At 40.4% G+C, this 20,377-nt stretch overlaps 2 protein-coding genes across 2 annotated transcripts in view; one reads left to right on the top strand and one right to left on the bottom strand.

Moving 5' to 3' along the window:
- exoc5 (exocyst complex component 5) overlaps positions 1–14,186 on the bottom strand; it is a 35,197-nt gene extending 21,011 nt beyond the window's left edge. The window contains exons 1-4 of the mRNA XM_052146000.1: positions 14,031–14,186; positions 13,503–13,597; positions 7,951–8,098; positions 7,502–7,696 (exon numbers count right to left, since the gene is read on the bottom strand). Of these exons, the coding sequence (XP_052001960.1) occupies positions 7,502–7,696; positions 7,951–8,098; positions 13,503–13,597; positions 14,031–14,057 (465 nt within the window). The 5' untranslated portion in view covers positions 14,058–14,186. The remainder of the gene's footprint in view (positions 1–7,501; positions 7,697–7,950; positions 8,099–13,502; positions 13,598–14,030) is intronic.
- Positions 14,187–14,391: 205 nt separating this feature from the next.
- ap5m1 (adaptor related protein complex 5 subunit mu 1) lies at positions 14,392–18,955 on the top strand. The gene is made up of 8 exons (XM_052145807.1): positions 14,392–14,619; positions 15,093–15,759; positions 16,435–16,662; positions 17,587–17,726; positions 18,003–18,088; positions 18,201–18,313; positions 18,425–18,521; positions 18,632–18,955. Exons 1-8 carry the CDS (start codon positions 14,552–14,554, stop codon positions 18,712–18,714), a joined length of 1,482 nt encoding a protein of 493 aa, XP_052001767.1. The 5' UTR covers positions 14,392–14,551; the 3' UTR covers positions 18,715–18,955.
- Positions 18,956–20,377: the final 1,422 nt, after the last annotated feature.

Below are 20,377 nucleotides of genomic sequence, written 5' to 3'. Positions count from 1 at the left end.
AACAAATGCAGTTCTATTTTGATAGCAGGGAACACTGAGGCACCCCAATCAGTGTTCAAGGCCAAAAGCAGCTGTGAGCAGATTTGGGCCCCTTTGTGAGAGAATGCATTAAAGCAACAGATTGGGCTAAATAAGTGCAGGAGTGAAACACAGCAAAAGTATAGGAGCCTTTATGTCAAAATGTGATTTTGAGATCGAGGTACAGAGAACTATAACTGCTATTATGGAGAGTGCGGTGGACAAACATGGAAGGGGGTCTCTGACAGAAGTACCTCCTAGGTTATGGGTTAAACACAAATATGATGTGGGTTTAATCAAAGGATGTGAACCGGTTGTAATCACACCAAAATCTGATTACAGACCCTGTCAAGCGCAATGCCCCTAAAAACGGGAGGCATTGCAGGGTATTATGCCAGTTTTTGACTCATTGTTGAAGGAGGGCATAATTATAACATGTCATGATTCTCCAGTTCGCACTCCAATCTTCCCTGTGAAGAAAATAAAAGATAAGAATTCACCAACTGAGTGGCGATTTGTGCAAGATCTTCAGGCTGTAAATTCAGCTGTCATTGCTAGGGCGGCACGTGTATCAAACCCTTACACAATTTTGTCACAAATTCCACAAAATGCAATGTATTTTACTGTGGTAGATTTGGCTAATGCTTGACCAGAAGAGTCAGTTTTGGGTTGCGTTTGATTTTGACAATAAGGGTTATACGTTCACACGGTTGTGTCAGGGGTACACTGAATCCCCAACTATCTATAATGAAGCGCTTCGAAGAAGCCTTGAACCCCTAACACTGACAGCTGGAACGGCTTTGTTGCAGTATGTGGATGATTTGTTGATCTGTGCATGTGATGAAGCGACGTGTGTGACTGTCTCTGTGTGTCTTCTGAAGCACTTAGAACGGGAGGGACACAAAGTCAGTCTTACAGTAAATCCATCTGTGACAAACGGGTGCAGGCCATAAAAGATGTGCCAAACCCAATTACGAAAAAACAGTTATTGTCATTTTTAGGAATGTGTGCTTATTGTCGTACATTTATTCCTAATTATGACATTCTTGAACAGCCTTTGCAAGCTCTGATGACAGGGAAAGGGCTGAGGTCATGTGACAAGCTTGTTTAGACAAGCGAAGCCGAAGAGGCATTTGCTAACATGAAAGAGCAAATGGCTCTGGCTCCCACTTTGGGTCTGCCGGATGTAAACAAACCGTTTGTTCAGATGGTTGATGAGAAAAATGGGTTTATGACTTCTGTTCTTTTGCAGACTCATGGAGACAGACTGCAACCTGTGGCATATTTTTCAACCATATGCAGTTCAGCAGGGCTACCACACTATTTGAGGGCTGTGGCAGCTGCTGAACTGGCATCCCGGGAATTTGTGGGGTATTCTGATTTAACTTTGATGGTTCCACACACAGTTTCCATGATTTTGCAAGAGCAAAGAACGTCACATTTATCTACAGCCCGATGGCTGAGGTACCACACAATTTTATTGGGCATGCCAAACATAACTGGTAAAAGATGCACAACTTTGAAACCTGCCACACATCTCACCACAGAGGAGGATGGCGAGGAGCATCATTGTTGTCTGTCAGCGCTTGAACAAGTGTGCACACCGCGCCCAGATCTATTAGACACGCCATTAGACAATTGTGACAATATCCTCTTTGTGGATGGGTCAGCTTCCAAAGATCCACAAACAGGAAAGAATAAGGTTGGTTACGCGATAACCACTGAATTTGAGGTCGTGACATCTGGCAAACTGCCATCAAATTATTCAGCACAGGCAGCTGAACTGGTTGCTTTAACAGAAGCATGTAAACTTATGAAAGACAAATGTCTGACGATTTACACAGATTCGCGTTATGCCTTTGGGGTAACACACGATTTTGGTGCTTTATGGAAGCACAGGAAATTTCTGAAGTCAGATGGCCGTCCAATATTAAATGCGTCTCTTGTGTCTGAGCTTTTGGAGGCCGTTCTTTTACCAGACAAGGTCGCGATTTGCAAATGCGCAGCGCAAACTAATGATAACAGTTCAGTCTCAACAGGGAACGCACGAGCCGACGCGGCAGCGAAGGCCGCGGCAGCGATGGAGACAAAAGAGACTACGTGTGCTTTGATATCTGACAATAACCTCAACATTTGTTCTTGTTTACAGAGCATGCAAACTTTTTCCACAGGCAAGGAGAAAACCCGATGGAAGGCAGCTGGTTGTAGCTCTAATGAGAATGTGTGGATGAGCTGTGATGGCAAGCTTTGTTTACCCAAACACTTCTTTCCTCATTATGGAAAGTTGATACATGGGTTAGACCATGTATCAAAAGTGGTGATGGTTGCACAGATGAAAGAATTGTGGTTTACAAAGGGTTTCACGATATTTGCTGAACATTTTTGCAAAAGATGTGTTATTTGTAACACACATAATGTGGCAAGAGGGATAAAAACACCTATAGTATCTCAACCACCATCAGGGGGGCCTTTTGAGTATCTGATGATGGATTTCATCGAGTTAACCCCGTGTGGGAAACACAAATACTGCCTGGTGATGGTTGACGTGGTCCAAATGGGTTGAGGCCTTCTCAACCTCGAAACAAGACTCGGCAGCAGTAGCAAAGGCTCTTTTAACCGAGATTGTTCCGAGATGGGGAATTCCAAGGAAAATCAGCTCGGACAATGGGACACACTTTGTCAATGAAGCAATAAAGCAGGTGGGTCAGTTTTTGGGAATTGACATGAGAACACACTGCAGTTACCACGCCGCAAGTGGAGGTGCTGTGGAGAGGGAGAATCAAACGATCAAGAACAAATTGGCTAAGTGCTGTGAGGAAACTGGGCTCACATGGGTTAAAGCACTCCCAATTGTGTTGATGTACATGAGAATGAGAAAAAGAGTCAAAACGAATTTAAGTCCATTTGAAATACTCTTTTGTAGACCACCATTCATGGGAATAGAGGGGGGTGGACAAAGGTTGCCATCAACAGATCTGTGTGAGAATGACATGTTGAATTATTGCAAAGAAATGTCTTCTCTGTTGTCCAATGTTTGTGTTCAGGTGAAGAGCTGCATAAGATCAGGCCTGGCGATTTTGTTGTGATTCATGACCTGATGAGAAAGAGCTGGAAGGCGAAAAGGTGGCTGACACCATTCCAAGTGCTACTAACGACTCACACGCCAGTGAAGGTCGCAGAGAGAGAGCTACGTGGGTTCATGCCAACCATCGCAGGAGAATCAGCAACAGGAAGAGAATGTTCCGAGTGAATGTCAATAAACGCCGAAGTCTGAACACCAAGTACCACTATCAGTAGAAGAGCAAGGCCAACCACAGAGGATAACACAGCCTGTGTGCAGATTGGACCCCATTGTGTGGTCACAAGCAGTAATCATTTTGAAGAGGTACGAACTGAAAATAATTCAAGAGTATTAACAACAGACCTCTGCATTCTAGCTGTGTGTGTTTAAGAGGAGCCAGAGACAGAGGAAGAGGCAGGCAGCCCTAGCTGTGGAAACAGCATCCGGCTGGGCACCGTTAATCAGCAAAACAGATAAGAATCTGAGTGCTTCAAAGACTGAACTCCTTCACACATTCTGGTCACACAGCTGCAGTACTGATCTAGCAAACGGAAGAAATGGAGCGTCCAAGACCGTGACACCCATTCGGGGTGCAGGTAATGTGTGGTCTGGGTAAGAGTATGTGCATAATGACTTTGCTTGCAGTGACAATTTGTATGATAATACTGCACCTTACCGAGGGCCTGAAAACCAAACCAACTGGACTGAGACAACTGCTCCAAACGATACCATCTGACGGTTCAAGAGAAGCGCATTTATGTTCGTGGAGCCAACGCATGGCCTGGAAGGAGAAATCGTCACGATTCAGGAAGGAACAAATGTGACTTTCAACTGCAACCCGTTCCAAAAGAACTGTCCGAACTGTGAGGGACGCAGCGAAGAGTATGCACCTTTCTATGTCTGCAGAGATCCATGCAAGTGGGGCGACGTGAAAGCGTACTACTACGACTACAAGAAGGGGAACGACGAAAGATTCAGAGTGCAAACGAACCACAGACTCAGCAGCAACAGGGATGGAATGCGAGTAAAGCTGAGACAAGTAAGGAATTCTGATCAAGGCAGGTACTACTGCGGACTGGATAATGAAGGAACCGACTGGTATGAGACGATTGACATAATTACAGTTGAAGCAGCTCCAACAACGACGACAAGACCTTTTGAGGCACCTGAGCTCGAACGAGAGACAGAGGAAGAGATGGCTTGGATGGGAAATGGAGACATAAGAAAATGTCAAGCGAATCCTGAAGCGCAGAAGGCCATGATGAGTTGTCAAGGGAACAAAGCCTGTGCTCTGGCGATGTTGCAAAAGGAAGAACTGGAGATATCGACGAGCTGCTGGCTCTGTCTGCAAATGTCTCATGCTTGGAAAGCGGTCCCACTGACTGTAGCAACAGCAGAAGAAACAAAGTGTCTGATTCCACAGCAAATGACTGATGTGCTCAAAGCTGTCAGTGATCTGGAGAAAGTAAAGACACCAACGAGGCGACCTGCGGACAACTGCGACCATGTACAGCAGTATAACCACACTGATATGGCGATTCCACCTCTGAGAGTGACGGCGACACAGGGTGATGTATGCATTTGTCTGGACAATGGGAGACGGATTAAAACAGGTTGGTCCGATTGCAGGGTCAGAATCAATGTGAGGGATGGAACAACGGACAATTGTACAGCCGTCATCAACGACAAAGAAGTCAACTTCACATGCTCATTCAGCAAGCCACATGAAACTTCACCTGCAGCTGTGTGGGTGTGTGGCAGCAGGGCATTTCATCGGATGCCAAAAAAATGGGCAGGGTGTTGTTATCCAGCGTTAATGAATGTGGGTACATCTGTGTATTTGCCAAACAGGGCACCCGGGGTGGGAAGAAATAAAAATAAATGTTGAAATTTTACCTGGGGTTTTACCAAAGCACTATGCAGCAATGTGGGGTGGTCATTGTTCTTAGGGGTGGGTACAACGGTAACAATTAATAAGATAAATGGGCTAGCATGGACAGTATTAGCAATAGCTAATAGCACAGAAAATGCTTTGACAATGATAAATGATGAAATGAAACAGTTAAGAGATGTGGTCATTCAAAACAGGTTGGTTCTTGATATGTTAACTGCAGAGAAAGGGGGAGTTTGCAAAATGTTTTTGGGAATGTCTTGTTTCAATATTCCAGATTACAGTGACAACATCACGAATGTAATTGAACACATGAGAAATGCCGTACAGGAGCCAGAACACATTGAGAGAACATGGGTTACTTGGTTTATGAATCTCTGGGGAGGATGGGGGTATTGGCTGATTCAAACTGTGTTACCAATTGCGGTGGTAGGACTGTTAATATTGTTATGTTTACCATGCATCATAACGTGTGTTTCCAGCTCAGTACAGAGACTGGTTAAAGCAGGGGTGTCTGTTCAAATGGTAAAAATGACAGTATATCCAGAGGGTGACGAAAACAAATATGATGATACGAGTAGCGAGAGCTACTGTGAAATGTGTTAAATTGTGAAATATGTTTTTTCTTCCCCTGAGAATGTTTTGATCGGTAAAGAGGGTTATAAGCAGCTGTCATCCGTGTTACGGGATGACGTACAAGGAGAGGGTTTGAAATGAGGGATTTTATTATACTTAATTCTTTGTATTTTTATAGCCTGCTGACATAACCAAAATGTTAAATTGATGTGTTTTTCCTACTTAATCTGTACACTATTACTTGTTTATACTGAAGTGACTGAGGGTCTGATTTTATGTCAGACGTGCAGTAACGGTGTTTACTCATTTAGCCCGGCTTCAGATAAAGTCTTTACTTGCTTGCTAATACTTAGGGGACTATCCCCACAAAAAAAAAGCCTAAGCTGTTTATTTCTTTTCTTTCCAAATGTTATTTCACAAATGTTTAAGAAGAGTGATCATTTATGCGAAGATCAGAGATGAAGAGTGTAAGTGTGATGATATGACTTAAAATTTGTCTTATTGTTTATTATTGTGATTGAGTAATCTGAATGATAAAAAGCGGGGAATTGTTGTAGAAATTTTGATGCTCATTGATCAGTAATAGTCATTATAGGGGAATGCCTCGGTGTCTGAGGGATGCAGAGGGGGAGGATCTGCTTCTGTCAGAAAACCTTGGGATAAAAGAGTATAAAATACAAGTCAGCCCTCCCCTCTGGGTCCCACTCACGGCACAGATTAACTCCTGTGTAATGACCGGGTCCTTCTTGCAAGAGTAAATAATTTTAAAAGACTGTTTGACTCAGAGTGTCTCTTACGCAGTGATAATGGTTGGTTGATAATTTATTTTGCCACAACAGTGCAAATAATATTTAAAGTTTATCTGTCCTATTTGTTGTATTTATTGATTCTCATTTTAACTTTCGTTCTTATTGATTTAATGTAATTTTGTACAAGAATGGAAAGGTAAGGGTTGATTTAAATTTTTTAAAGAAATTGTTTGTTCCAATTAGATGAGGCAGGAACAAAGTGACATAAGCCACGTTTCCATTATCGGGCCAAATAAGGGGGTGCTAATGCGTGCCAGGGTCAGTTGCGTTCCCACTGTCACTTCCGGGGCTTCTTCGTCCCTCTTCTGGGCTTCCTCGGGGCTAGTGGCCAAGCGCCCTGGCCTGCCGATTATCCTTAGTCCAAAGAAGGCCAAATAGGGATTGAGGCGGGTCATTGTCAAAGGCGGAGTTTCACTGAGTCAGGTCAGATGTTTCAGAGCCAAGATATTCATTTCCCAATGTTTTCATATCTAGCTACCAGCTTACCTCAACAGATCAACAGATAATTGTCAGTACTGGTAAGTAGATGAAATCAGCACTCTTCTGAATATTTGGGCTGATGAAAATGTGCAACGTGAGATCGATGGCGTCTGCCGAAATTAGGATGTGATTAAGTATATTGTCGCTGAACTTTCCAAGTCGTGTATCCAATGCACAACGAGGAAAAAATAAAAATAAATTGTGGGTACAATACAAATCCTTGTTCATTTTGAGGGCTAGCTAGTCTCCAGCATTTGATACCTCAGCTTGAGTTTCTCTCTTGCTTGTAAAATGGGCGGGGTCGGTGACGTTGGCATCAGGATGGCGTATTAAAGTAAAGTTTTGGAGCAATTCTGTGGGGCTATTGCCCTGATATTGAGAATGCAGATTGATTCTGGTCTAGTGGGTTGAGGTCAGAGGCTACTGACCCTGGCTGACCAGTTGACAGCCTTGGCCCGATGGTGGAAAAGTTATAATATTTAATAGGCTAATAATATTTATAAAAGAATTTTAGTACAGCACGTTAGAGCAGATGACATTTACAGGGTTGATTACTCCTGTATGTAATTGAAGCTTTTTACATCTGTTGTAGTTTGATTGTGGTGCTCTTGGCTTCTGAAGTTGAGTAGCCCTGATATAGACTGTCTAGTTATATCTAAATCTGACCTTGTCAGGATTGTTGAAGACATCACTACGCAGCTCTCCATCCAGGAATTCGTTGAAGTATGTCATGAGTCTCTGGGCCTCCACAGCCCTCTGTCTTGGGGTATTCACTCCTTCAAGCTGGTCTCCCAGGTGACAGACCTTAGTGGCCACATAGCTGATATGTTCATCCAGCTCCTGGAAGTGCTGGAAGGCCACCTTTAAAATGATTATAAGAAGGAACTTAAGGTTTTAAGGGTTTAAAAGTTTTCTGAGAAGGCATTTCATATGTATCAGTTGAAAAATCGAATAATTCGACCAAGTCATTAACAAGCCATCGAAAAGTTATGATGTACTCTAGGTTCAGAGGAATATACTGTACATATAGAAAAGTAAATGGTAACCCAAATGGCTCAAAGAGGCATTTGTTTTTTGAGGTGTTAAAATTATGCAAAAATGTAAAGGCCACTGACTTGGTTGCTTCTCTGCAGGTCCTGGACCTTGTGGGCAAACTCCTTGGCCTCACGGTGGCATTGCTGCTCCAATTTCTCCACCTTCCTCTGGATCCTTTCATCCAGCTGTTTTAGCTCCTCAATGTGATTGACAAACTCCTCCAGCAACCTGGAACCAAAAGCGGAACTATCACTATGATACAATGTACAATGTTTTTACAGTGACAGTATTTATAACCAGCATTACCAGTGTCATTAATTCTCATTCGACCAATGATACAGCACAACGGCATAGCTAGTTTGCATAGTTGGCTCATATAGGCCTTGCCAGGCTTAACAAGACTCCAGCCAAGTCTCCTCAGCAACCAAATTGGCCCAGTTGATAGGGAGGGTAGAGTCACATGGGGCATCCTCCTCGTGGTCGTTATAATGTGGTTTTTGCTCTCGGTGGGGCACGTGGTGTGTTGCACGTGGATGCCGCAGAGTGTGAAGCCTCCACACACGCCATGCCATGGACTTACTCCAAATTGGGGAGAAAATAATAAAAAAATAATAATAACAAACCACCCCCACAACAACTGCTTATCCGGAGGTGTGACGCTACTGTAAAAAACACAAACTGAAAAGCTTTCATGTCAAAATAAAAACTTGATTCAACTTGTGACAGAAATATGTTAATATGGTATAGTAAAATGTAAGGCTGTGTTTATACAATCAAATATTTTTATATCGCAATACCTTTTCTCACAACACTGTATAAATACATTTAGATCCATGTATCATCACATTGTATATTCAACTATTTGTGCTAATAGTTGTGACATTACATTCAACACATTCTAATTTTTATAAATGAATAGGAAGCTTTGCTATTTGAATGTTAGAAATTATGTCTAGTAGATCAAACTCTTGCTTCAAAAGAGCAAGAAAAATCCTATTTTCCATGATTTGTCCCCTTTGAAGAGAAGGTCATATTACTACGGGCATCGATGATTCATACAAGAACAAGTTCTACACGGTACAAAGATGTTTGTAATTGTTGCAAATTTTATTGATTTATAAATTATAACACTATATGTGAACATTCTCTTTTGTATCTCTACAGATGGGCTATGAGGATAGTAACTAGCCACATGAAGTTGAATTGCTGACAAAGTAGATTTTAACCAGAACTCTGGAGTAATTTTCATACATGAAAAGTACACTAGTGTTGAGGCTTTGGAGAGCATTCCAAAGAAAACTCTTTGTGTGATGAGAACACCGCAAAAGGATCCATTTCACAGCCTGATTTGCGAGATGCAGGTTTACATCCCAAATTAAGTTAGCTTGGGTAGCATGTAATCTGTGGGGAAATGTTATGTAAAACCTGACCAAATCACATAAAAAAGCCTGAAGCCCTGTTCCCACGTCCTGAAACCAGCTCAACGGCAGGGATCAGTATATGCCGAAAGATTCATTTATCTTTCATGAATACATCTTCAAATAGGCTCTGAAAAAGTCCAAGGAACTTATCTCAAACTGTGAAACTTAAACGCATCCAAGGAGAGCACCTTATTTGTCGATATTATCCAAGTATTTACCTCGGTAGCAAATCAGCTAATGGCCTGTACCATAAATTGAGGCTCTTCATAAAAACGGGCTCTCGTGCTTGGTGTATATTTCGGAAACCTCACACACAACCAAAAGCTTCGTCAGCTGCATTTCAAAGAACTTGTAGGACAGCAAAGTCAAAAGCTCCAACTCAGCAGGTTTGGATTCTCTGGGTGGTAGCAAAACATTCTGAAGTGATGAGTATATAATCTCATATCATCGTAATTCCCTGAACGCTGCTGGCAGCTTAAATTCTTTTTCCTCTCCATCTCTTCCTCTCAAATTTGTTCTCTTCCATCATTTGTGAGTCAATGGCTCGCCCAGCTCACAACAGCCTCTTCATGGTCGATTATTTGAGAGCTTGCTGTAAAATTTGGGGCGATGTTTCTGCTCTACCAGTCAAAAGCACATTTGAAGTGACTATATTGAAGTAAACTTATTGTGTTTTTTATGCTTTTGTCTTCAACAGTGAAATGACCAACAAACCAATATATTGTGATTACATCCAGACAATATCAATTTGATTACAAATGAACTTAATAAAATAAGGCCCAAACAGAATTTGCACACTTTTTTGCATTTTCTGAATGTATTTAAATATAGTGAAATATTTAACAGCGCTATTAGTGCTCTAATCTTAATAGTTATTTAAAGGATAATTACATTATAAAGTATTTAATAAACAAAATCCAAATCTGTATGGGAACAGTTTCCATTTGGCAGATGAAATAAAGGTGAAATTAAGTCATTTATTTTTCTTTTTATGGTGCTTTAAGGCTATAAAACTAATGAATGACAATAAACATAATATTTTTTTAATATCAAAATAATCAAAATTCGTAAAATATCCATCTCTCTCTTTTTGGTCAACTTTAGTCCAAGCCCATCTTGCATTTACACTATGGTTGTTGTTGGAACCCAGCCAACCTTAATAGCTATTAAGTCATGTCATGTCATGTTATATTGTATTGTATTATAAGTATGCAATAGTAAAATATTCCTATCCAAAATTCTTCACTTTCACACGTTACTTTAAGGTTCTTCGATTAAGCCTGAAGAAAGACCGTTGAGATTCTGTGTTTCTTCATTCTATCATCTCTGGCTCCTCTGTGTCACTGTGTGTCAATAACACTGCATGTATGAACCCACAACAACAAATAACATTTGTCATTACACAATCTGTGAATTAAAGTGAAACTTGTGTGCTTTGTATTCACTAAAATCCTTGTTTATATTTTTGCGGGAGTTTGGTGCAAACCTGCGCAGATGGCGTGTTCATCACAGCTCTTCAAGTCCTGTTCAGAAGCAGTTAATCTTTACACGTTCTTCAGTAGCTGAACTCAGTGCGGTCTTTGGTGTGGCTCAGTGAGACGGACGGAGTTTCATTTAATGACACACTCAAATGCACCATTCATTCCCTTATTTGGACAGTAAAATGTGAATGAAATTTAAAATGCACAATAATAATAGCGGTTATCTCAAATAACCACAGTTTAGGGCTAAACAATTAATCGAAAAACTAATCGCCATTACGATTACGGCTGCGTTCAATATAAGTCTGCTCCTGTTGCGTCAATGGATTCTATTTACAATGTGTTTTTGCAGTGGTTGAGTATTCTAACCAATAACTAACATGTCCGTTGAGCAATGAAAAGGCAAGGGGCAATCAGAGCCACTTAGATTAGTCCTCCGTCCTATCTGTAATGACAACTGATACTAATGCGCTAGTTTTAAACCATCTGAATGACCAGATGCTTGCTTTATGTTCTTGCTCTGTTCTTGTAGCACACGAAAATTAATACTGAAGAAACATCACCTGACACATGAAAAGAATCTGTAGAACAAGAGTGAAAAGCATTTTGTAATTATTTTGGATTCATTGCATGTTATACCACTCGCTTTGAACGTAGATATTAAATACACTGCAAATGAGCAACACGACAAAACTAAAACAACCCCGTTCTAATCGAGGCACAGACGCGGTGTAAATAATTGAGTTTGACAACTTTGTTTTTAATGAGAGCATTCACGAGAGTGCAGAACATTGTTTGAGACCTGCTCAGTGGCGCTCCGCACAGTTTAAACCTGCAGTGAGTGACAGCAGTCATTGTAATGTGAGAGTTTGTCACGTTGCTCGATTTCTGTGTACAATTTATTAATGTAATAACGGTTTTGTTTTGTCATGTTAATAAGTGGGCCAATGTGAATTAGATTTTTATAAAATAGCAAAAGTAATTCAGCTTAACTGTTCTAAATGTGTTTTGGAGGTGTAGTCAACATAAAGAATATGGCATGAATTGCATATTTCAGGAACAACAGTCATTGTTATCGCATCGGCTCTAATAAGACCCATTTGCCATGCAGCTGGTATTGGTAGATTTAACATTTTCACGAATTGTACAAACTCTGATGATGATGATGACTGTTTTTAATTTCCAAAGTGCACCACTTAGGCCACAAGTGATCTAACGATGATCCTACATGAACAAGATCACAGAAGATCTAACGGGATGAATGGTCCCCTGTCTCATCACTAAAGGGCTTACTGAACACAATAACTTGGTCGATTTAAATCGGCTGTTAATAAGTTTGAATATGCCATATTATTTACTGTACATGGACTAAGCAGTAATTTAGCAATAATTCAATTTATTCTATACCATAGATATCAATTTAAAATAATTTTTATTTGCCTTACCTTAACAAACATTATTACAATATAATGCCTAAAAGATGCTTAAAAGAAACTGTCCACCATTGAAATCTGCTACTTTGAAACACCACACAGTTGACAACATATATATTCACTAGTGGCCAAAAGTTTGGAATAATGTACAGATTTTGCAATTTCGAAAGGAAATTGTACTTTAATTTACCAAAGTGGCATTCAGCTGATCACAAAATATAGTCAGGACATTACTGATGTAAAAAAAACAGCACCATCACTATTTTAATTAAGTATTTTTTGATTAAACCTAGACAGGCCTGATTTCCAGCAGCCATATTCAAAAATGCCAAAAAGAAACCACTTTTTCTAGAAACTCATCAGTCAATCATTGTTTTGAGGAATGAAGGCTATACAATGCTCGAAAAAAACTAAAGATTTCAAACAAAGGTGTACACTACAGTCTTCAAAGTCTCTAACAAGGACAGGAAGAGATGTGGAAGGCCAGATGTACAACTAAACAAGAGGATAAGTACATCAGAGTCTCTAGTTTGAGAAATAGACGCCTCACATGTCCTCAGCTGACAGCTTCATTGAATTCTACCCGCTCAACACCAGTTTCATGTACAACAGTAAAGAGAAGACTCAGGGGTGCAGGTCTTATGGGATGAATTGCAAAGAAAAAGCCACTTTTGAAACAGAAAAACAAAAAGGAAAGGTTAGAGTGGGCAAAGAAACAGACATTGGACAACAGATAATTGGATAAGACAGGCCCGATAAGACAGTCACATCTATGGCAAGTGCTACAGGAAGTGTGGGGTGAAATCTGAGTCACCTGAGTATCTGGACATACTGACAGCAGGAATGCCAAGGATCTGCAAAGCTGCCATTGCTAAGGATTGCATGGAGGATTTTTTGATGAGAACTCTTTGAAGTAGTTTAAGAAGTTCAAATTCTAATAGTAATTTTTCATGTTATTAATATCCTGACTATACATTGTGATCAGTTGGATGCCACTTTGAAGAATAAAAGCACCAATTTCTTTCTATAAGAGCAAAATCTGTACATTATTCCAAACTTTTGGCCACCACTGTGTATGTGTGTGTGTGTGTGTGTGTGTGTGTATATATATATATATATATATATATATATATTCTTTTATTTTTTTTTACCATGGGGACGCAGCCTTAAATTAATACAATAAGTGTAGAGTAGAAAAATCCAACAAAACTCTGGATGAAAAAAAAAAAAAAAGTGTTACCTGACAATTCATTATGGTGTAATTGAATGCAAAACAAAAATCTGTTTTGAAACTCACTTTTTGGGGTCAAATGCCTCTGCTCCTCCTTTGGAACCTCCTCCAGGAGTTCTCCATGCCAGTCTCTCAATATACTCATCAGCATCAAAAGGCTCCTGGTGAGAGAACGGTTATCAAGATTAAAAAAGATGAATATGCATATTCGGGATATCTAACGGTTTTGAAAGGCACAATTAAAGGATATCATGTCTGTTTAATGCAACTCTCAATTATTGACAGCACAAGCCAGTGGTAACCTAACAAAAATGGACTGCATAGAAGGGTTGTGAATAATTGTACTGTAAATATCGTATGACAGCACCAAACATAACACTTGGGGTGAATGTTTATTAGTGTAGTTTTCAGGTTCGGTCAGTTTTTTCAGCAATGCTTTTCTACTGCTTGCAAGCAATAGAAACGAAGTAAATACGTGCACTTAAAGTGAGCACTAAGGACGTACTTAAATGAGCTAATGTATATATATAAAAAAAGCTTGTTTGAAAGCTGTAGCGGTGACTGAATTAGCTATTTTTGAAAACACTGACTTACCTCGAATAACTGAGCAGTCGTAGCCATATTTTACAGCGCTAAAAAGCAAATATAAGTCCGAAAATACTCCTTAATAACGGCCAATTTCAAGAAGATCTTTTGCACTGTGTTTATTTATATTATGAGGACAACTGCTTCCTGCATCCAAATACCATGACCGGGGCCGGAAATAGAAAGAAAGGATGCAGGGTTAGGTTACGGACCTATGCGCTCGTGAGCAGGTCTGAGAGCAGCTTTAGCTTCTGCTTCAATGTAATTGAAAATGGTAAGCATTCTTATAACTGATCCCACGTCAGTTCCGTCAGCCTGGAACATGACGCACCACGCCTCAAAATGTCACGTGATGACTGAAAACAGGAAGAAGAGGCTGTCATTGGGAAATAACATGACAGAGGCGAGTTCCTCTATTCCGTACATGTATTGTAAGATTTTAAGAAAGCTTAAAATTGTGCATACTTCGCTTGATACTTGCAATGTCGTATTAGTCTCTCTCATACATACGGGCAGAGACCGCAGCATCAATGAGTATAAGAGCATTGTGGGTTGTCTCACACGAGAAGGGTGAATCTGGAAAAGCACGGTTTTCCAGGTAAGGGTATCTTGCATTGACCATATTCGGAGTTGATTACTAGGGTACTGCTTACTTTACAGTGTGTTGTATACACTATGAACTGCATACTATGAAACTGTATACAGTAGTGTGATACATTTCAAACCGTACCTTAGTATGCATGCTACACTGTCACATGACCTTATTACGTTGCAAGTGTAATTATTTGGGTCTCGGTAATAAAAATGTATTAAATAAACCCTATGACATTTAAAAATGACTCCATGCAGCTTGCTCTGCCTGCATACTGCATATTTTGTCAATGGTAGTAATCCAAGCATTCCATGCATACAGAACATTCAAATACTTTGCACAGTTTACATACTGCAGAAATATTATGAGTAGTATGGTGGTATGCTATTCTTAACATAGACATTATTTGTCTTTCAACAGTAGATCTCCCTGAAATGTTTTGGTTCTTCATTGCATTATTGTTATGTTTTATCTTTCAGACGATACCCAACAGTTGAGTTCCGTGCCAAATCCTTGGCTGGAGCTCAGTATGTGGCCATTCCGGAGGACCGTGTTATACCCCAGCTTCTGCTGACAGAGTTGGGCCTGGTGGATGCTGACAAACCTTATGTAGACATACGGGATGACTGCGCCCGTCAGCAGCGTTCTCCAGCTGTGGAGCTCCGTGTTGAGGGCCCGGGTGGGAGAACTCTCTGGCCTGTGCTCACTGTCACTCAGGGAGGGTTAATCCTGGCCTGCCTTCCTCTGGTGGAAGCACCCCCTGAACCCCGGCCACCTCTCCCCAGCCTGGCCTCAGTCTCTCAGGGCTTAGCTCTGTTGTCAGGCCTGCAGGATTTCCTCTGCGGCACTGGAGGTAAACTGCCAGAGCCTGATGTGTTGGCGTCCCGTTTGGCTGCTCTTCCCTCGATGCTCCTGCAGGTTTGCCCTTTGGGAAGGCCACTGGACACCCCCTCTCCAGCTGGATCAGTGCCCGCTTCTGTGGCTCCAAGCCCAGGGGGGGCTCAGAAGCAGCCTGCCTGGAAACCAGGGGTCCATCGAGGCAGGGCGGTAGTAAGTGTGGCCCTCACAGAGAAGGTGAGGTCCATGCAGTACGGCAAGAGCAGCCGACAGGATCTCTGGGATGTGTATGGCATGGTCATGTGCAAAGTTTGTGCCCATTCAGTTCCTATTTTTATATATCTTTTACAGGGCCTGCAAGGCAGCACCAATTTGAAATTACTCAAACATTATGGTTAGAGGTTTGTTCGAAACCCCTTACCCTATGTATTCAGTTTTGCAATTAATTCAGCCCAAACCGCTGAAAGGACAAACTCCATTCAAACTTTGTTTTGTGGATAATTTCAGTCTCAGGTGTGTTATTTATTTTTGGTTATAAGACATTTTTGGAGATTTTAAGACAAGTTGGAAAACCTCCCATTGACTTCAATCCCATTGATAGAATGTTCAGCATTTAAATGCAGGCAGCAGCGATGATGTCATTGCAATTTTTGCAGCCCAGTAGCGCTTTGCGCACACAATTTCACCAAACCAACTGGTGCCTAGACTGCATGGAAATACCAAAACTTTATGGCCATGCCCATTGACTTTTCACTTATTATTTATGGCTAGGCACTGCTCTTAGATTTAGTGCTCTTAAAATAGAGCTCTATTGATTCTGTGTGCAGCCATCTGAAAACACGACTTTAACATTGTCTTTTTGCTGCCTTGCAGGCTGGCATTTCCTTCTGGAAATTCAAATCCATTTAATTCTGTTATATTTGGGTAATTCTATATTTATTAGTTCCTTTGTTTCCTCATGTCTTTTGTCATATGTGACATCAGTGTGAGGTTGAAGGTGTTCTGCCCAATGTGACGGTCACCCTCACACTCCCAGCCAACGGCTCGCCTCTGCAGGACATCCTTGTCCATCCCTGTGTGACCTCTTTGGATGCGAGCATTCTTACTGCCTGCAGTGCTGAAGAGAGTGATGGTTCTGCTTTTTCAGGACCATACAAGTTCCCTTTCTCACCTCCTCTGGAGCTTTTCAGACTTTGCAGTTACACCTCACAGGTAAAGGTTATTAGTTATCATGTAATCCAGATTGTCTTTTTAGAAATAATTTGTCCTATATTAGTTTTACATGTCCAAAGATGTCATGTCATGTATTTTAGTTTAATTTGACCTCATCATGGTATACACACACTGCCCTGCAAAGACAATATGCAGTAACTGTACATTTGGTCAAGTCTGTCCTGTGATAGATGGGTTTGGCTCAACTATGCTCTGATTCAGAGAAAATATTAGAAAGACTATGTTATCCACATTTGGCTGAACCATAAAACATTTTTTTTTAAAGGGATAGTTCACCAAAAAAACTGAAAAATGTCTTATTATTTACTCGCCCTCATGCCATCCCAGATGTGTATGACTTTCTTTCTTCAGCAGAACACAAATTAAGATTTTTAGAAAATGATTTCAGCTCTGTTGGTCCTCACAATGCAAGTTAATGGTGGCTTTGAAAGTCCAAAGATCATAAAGGCAGCATAAAAGTAATCCATATGACTCCAGTGGTTAAATCTATATCTTCAGAAATGATAAGATAGGTGTGTGTGAAAAGAAGATCAATATTAAAGCCATCTTTTACTATGAATCTCCACTTTCACATCCTCCTCCTTTTGTTTTTGCCATTTCGCATTCTTGTGCATATCGCCACCAACTGGGCAGGAAGGAGAATTTATAGTAAAAAAGACTTAAATATTGATCTGTTTCTCACCCACACCTATCATATCGCTTCTGAAAACATGGATTGAACCACTGGAGTTGTATAGATTACTTTTATGCTGCCTCTGTGTGCTTTTTGGAGCTTAAAAATCTTCATTTGTGTTGAGCAGAAGAAGGGAAGTCAAACACATCTGGGATGGCATGAGGGTGTGTAAAAGGGAATTTTCATTTTTGGGTGAACTAGCCATTTTGACCTAATTACTTTTTTATTAGGTTCCCGTGCCACCAATACTTGGCTCCTACCAGCTGAAGGCAGAGGAGAATCATTTAAAGGTTACTGTGGTCTTGAAGCTCCATGAGAGTGTCAAAAACACCTTTGAGTACTGTGAGGCACACCTTCCATTTTTCAACCGGTAATATGTGTTCATGAACCTTGTATCTTTATGCAAATATGACATTTTTAGTAAAAAGCATAATTTTGTGATCAATATGGAGATTTCTGTAAACAGGAAATTTGGACAGCCAGAAATGTGAGGGCATAATCAAATATTTCTTGTATGCTGTGCAAGAATTCACAAATTTGGGGTGATTTAGGTCTATTATGCAATACACATTTCATCTTTATGTGGTTCTGTAATGTCCTACTATATTTAAAAATCATTGGTGTCCCTGTGCATTCTTCTTCACAGAAACCTGATGGGCAGTGTGGAGGTGAAAGTGAGCTCAGGACAGCTTGAAATTTCTAAGGAGAAGAACCTGCTGGTTTGGGTCCTTGGCATGTGAACTCTTAATATTTTAAATATATACTGTTTCAAATGTATTCATAAGTTTCCTATTTAAAGGTTCCAAACGAAATATTAACAGAGCAATTGTTTACGTCTATTCAGGTCAGAAGTTTCCGAAATCTCGTGAAGTAACACTGGAGGGGGTTGTTAATTTTTCAGGGACTGTTGCTGGACCGACAGACCCTCTGTGCACTGGTCTTACCGCTTATATAAAGGTAGGTTGAATTCATAGTTGAATTTATATCTGACTGTAAGATATTGCAACTCCGTTATCTGTCCTCACTAATTAGATATCTGTGTCACAGTAAGTGTCTGTTCTCTTGCAGCTTTACTTCCGTGTGCCAGATTTGACTTTATCTGGATGCTGTGTGGACCAACACTCCGTGCAGGTGTACTCATCTGCCAAACCGCGAATTGTCACAAGTATGTTTCAATGAATGTTTGTGCAGAGATTATGGACATGAAAAGAGGACATTGCTACAAAAAAAAAAAAAAACATTTTTGCAAATAATTTGTACTCTCTATCTCTGTAGCACGAGAGCTGGTCTCCTCAGAATACTACATCTGGAACTCCACAGGTGATGCCCCGGTCTCTTCTGGAAATATGATACTGTGATATCTTCTCACTAATGCACAGTTGCCTTAATACATTACTGCTTATGTATACAGCACATGCTGACAAATGTTTACTCAATTAACTTACTTTGTAACTTTGTAACTGTTACTGTGTAACATTGAGGCCATGAGGAAGCAATCCTGGAAATGTTGCCTACTCAAATAGTAACCACTGTCATAGCTCACATTATGGCATTCATATACTGTATGGATTTTCAAATATGTCAAAGTTAAATATAAAAAATTGCCATACAGTATGTTTAGTCCGTGTCTTTGTGTGGGTGCATGATTTAGCTGAAAATTCATTGATACATTGCAAGATGATACATTACAAATGTATGTATTTATTTGGTTCCTGTGTAGGAAGTTTTAAAAGTATAGAGAATAGCTATTATTACACACAAACTTTGATTTTGTGACCAGGACAGTGTTATTTTGAAATTTAACAATTTGCCAGAACATTCCAGATAGATTCAGTGCTGAGTAAACTTGGAGTAACTTCTAGAACTTTCCATTAATATAAATAGTAGTATAAATACAGGGGCATTAAGTGCACCAGTTCAGATTAGTTCCAGCTGCTTAAGTGGATACATATCTGCATTTTTCTGCAAGCATCCAGCAGACGCATTTTGCAATGTCTGCGGCCAATTTATCAAGACAAGAGTGGAAAAAGTACTCTGTGGAAGCATCTGCTCAGATGTGTGAGGCCTAGAAGGCATATTTCGGGGTCCACGTTCTTGATGCTCATCTTGATAAATTCAAGGAGAACATGCTTCCTTAAGCATGAATACCTTAATTCCTTAAGATATACTGGACTTTGAACGGCACTACCAAGGACAGTATAATGAGCAGGGTTGGGGGGGGTAATGAAATACATGTAACTGGATTATGTATTTAAAATAAAAAAGTAACTATTCCACTACAGTTACAATTTAAATAATTGGTATTTAGAATAGTTACATTCAAAAAGTATTTTGATTACTGAAGAGATTACTTTGTATTTTATTGATATTTCATACGAGCAGACAGAGAAGTAAGGTTGAAGTAAGTCTGGAGCAAAAGAAATATAAATAAACCTTGTGTAAATTGTCAGCTTACGCTCATCCTGACATGACCCTCCAGCAAGACAATGCCATCAGCATACTGCTCGTTCTGTGCGTGATTTCCTGCAAGACAGGAATGTCAGTGTTCTGCCATGGCCAGCGAAGAGCCCAGATCTCCCATTGAGCACGTCTGGGACCTGTTGGATCAGAGGGTGAGGGCTAAGGCCATTCCCCCCAGAAATGTCCGGGAACTTGCAAGTGCCTTGGTGGAAGCGTAGGGTAACATCTCACAGCAAGAATGGGAAAATCTGGTGAAGTCCATGAGGAGGAGATGCACTGCAGTACTTAAGCTGGTGGCCACACCAGATACTGACTGGTAATTTACTAAGTCTTTTATATTAAAAGAAAAGATTGATTTGCAAATTCTTTTGACGACAATTATTTCGTCTTTACTAATATAATATTTCAGTTCATTTAACAGTTCCTTCATTTTGCTTCAGACTGGGCCACGAGTGTTTGTTAGAGTTCTGACTTTGGTTTTCCCTATTAGCTGTTCAGCTGGTGTGTATAGGGGCTTCTTGATCTCTCTCACAAGAAGACTTTGGCCCTGTGCTTGTTTGA

Source organism: Xyrauchen texanus, chromosome 16, assembly GCF_025860055.1.
Source record: "Xyrauchen texanus isolate HMW12.3.18 chromosome 16, RBS_HiC_50CHRs, whole genome shotgun sequence".
Lineage (NCBI taxonomy): Eukaryota > Metazoa > Chordata > Actinopteri > Cypriniformes > Catostomidae > Xyrauchen > Xyrauchen texanus.
This window is presented reverse-complemented; position numbering and strand designations above follow the sequence as displayed.

Bases quoted from the DNA above. Each gene is read 5' to 3' on its own strand.
- ap5m1 (XM_052145807.1), top strand. From the start codon at position 14,552: ATGAGTATAAGAGCATTGTGGGTTGTCTCACACGAGAAGGGTGAATCT. The intron at 14,620-15,092 runs GTAAGGGTATCT...TTTATCTTTCAG, and splicing joins GGAAAAGCACGGTTTTCCAG to ACGATACCCAACAGTTGAGT. The intron at 18,314-18,424 runs GTAGGTTGAATT...GTTCTCTTGCAG, and splicing joins GTCTTACCGCTTATATAAAG to CTTTACTTCCGTGTGCCAGA.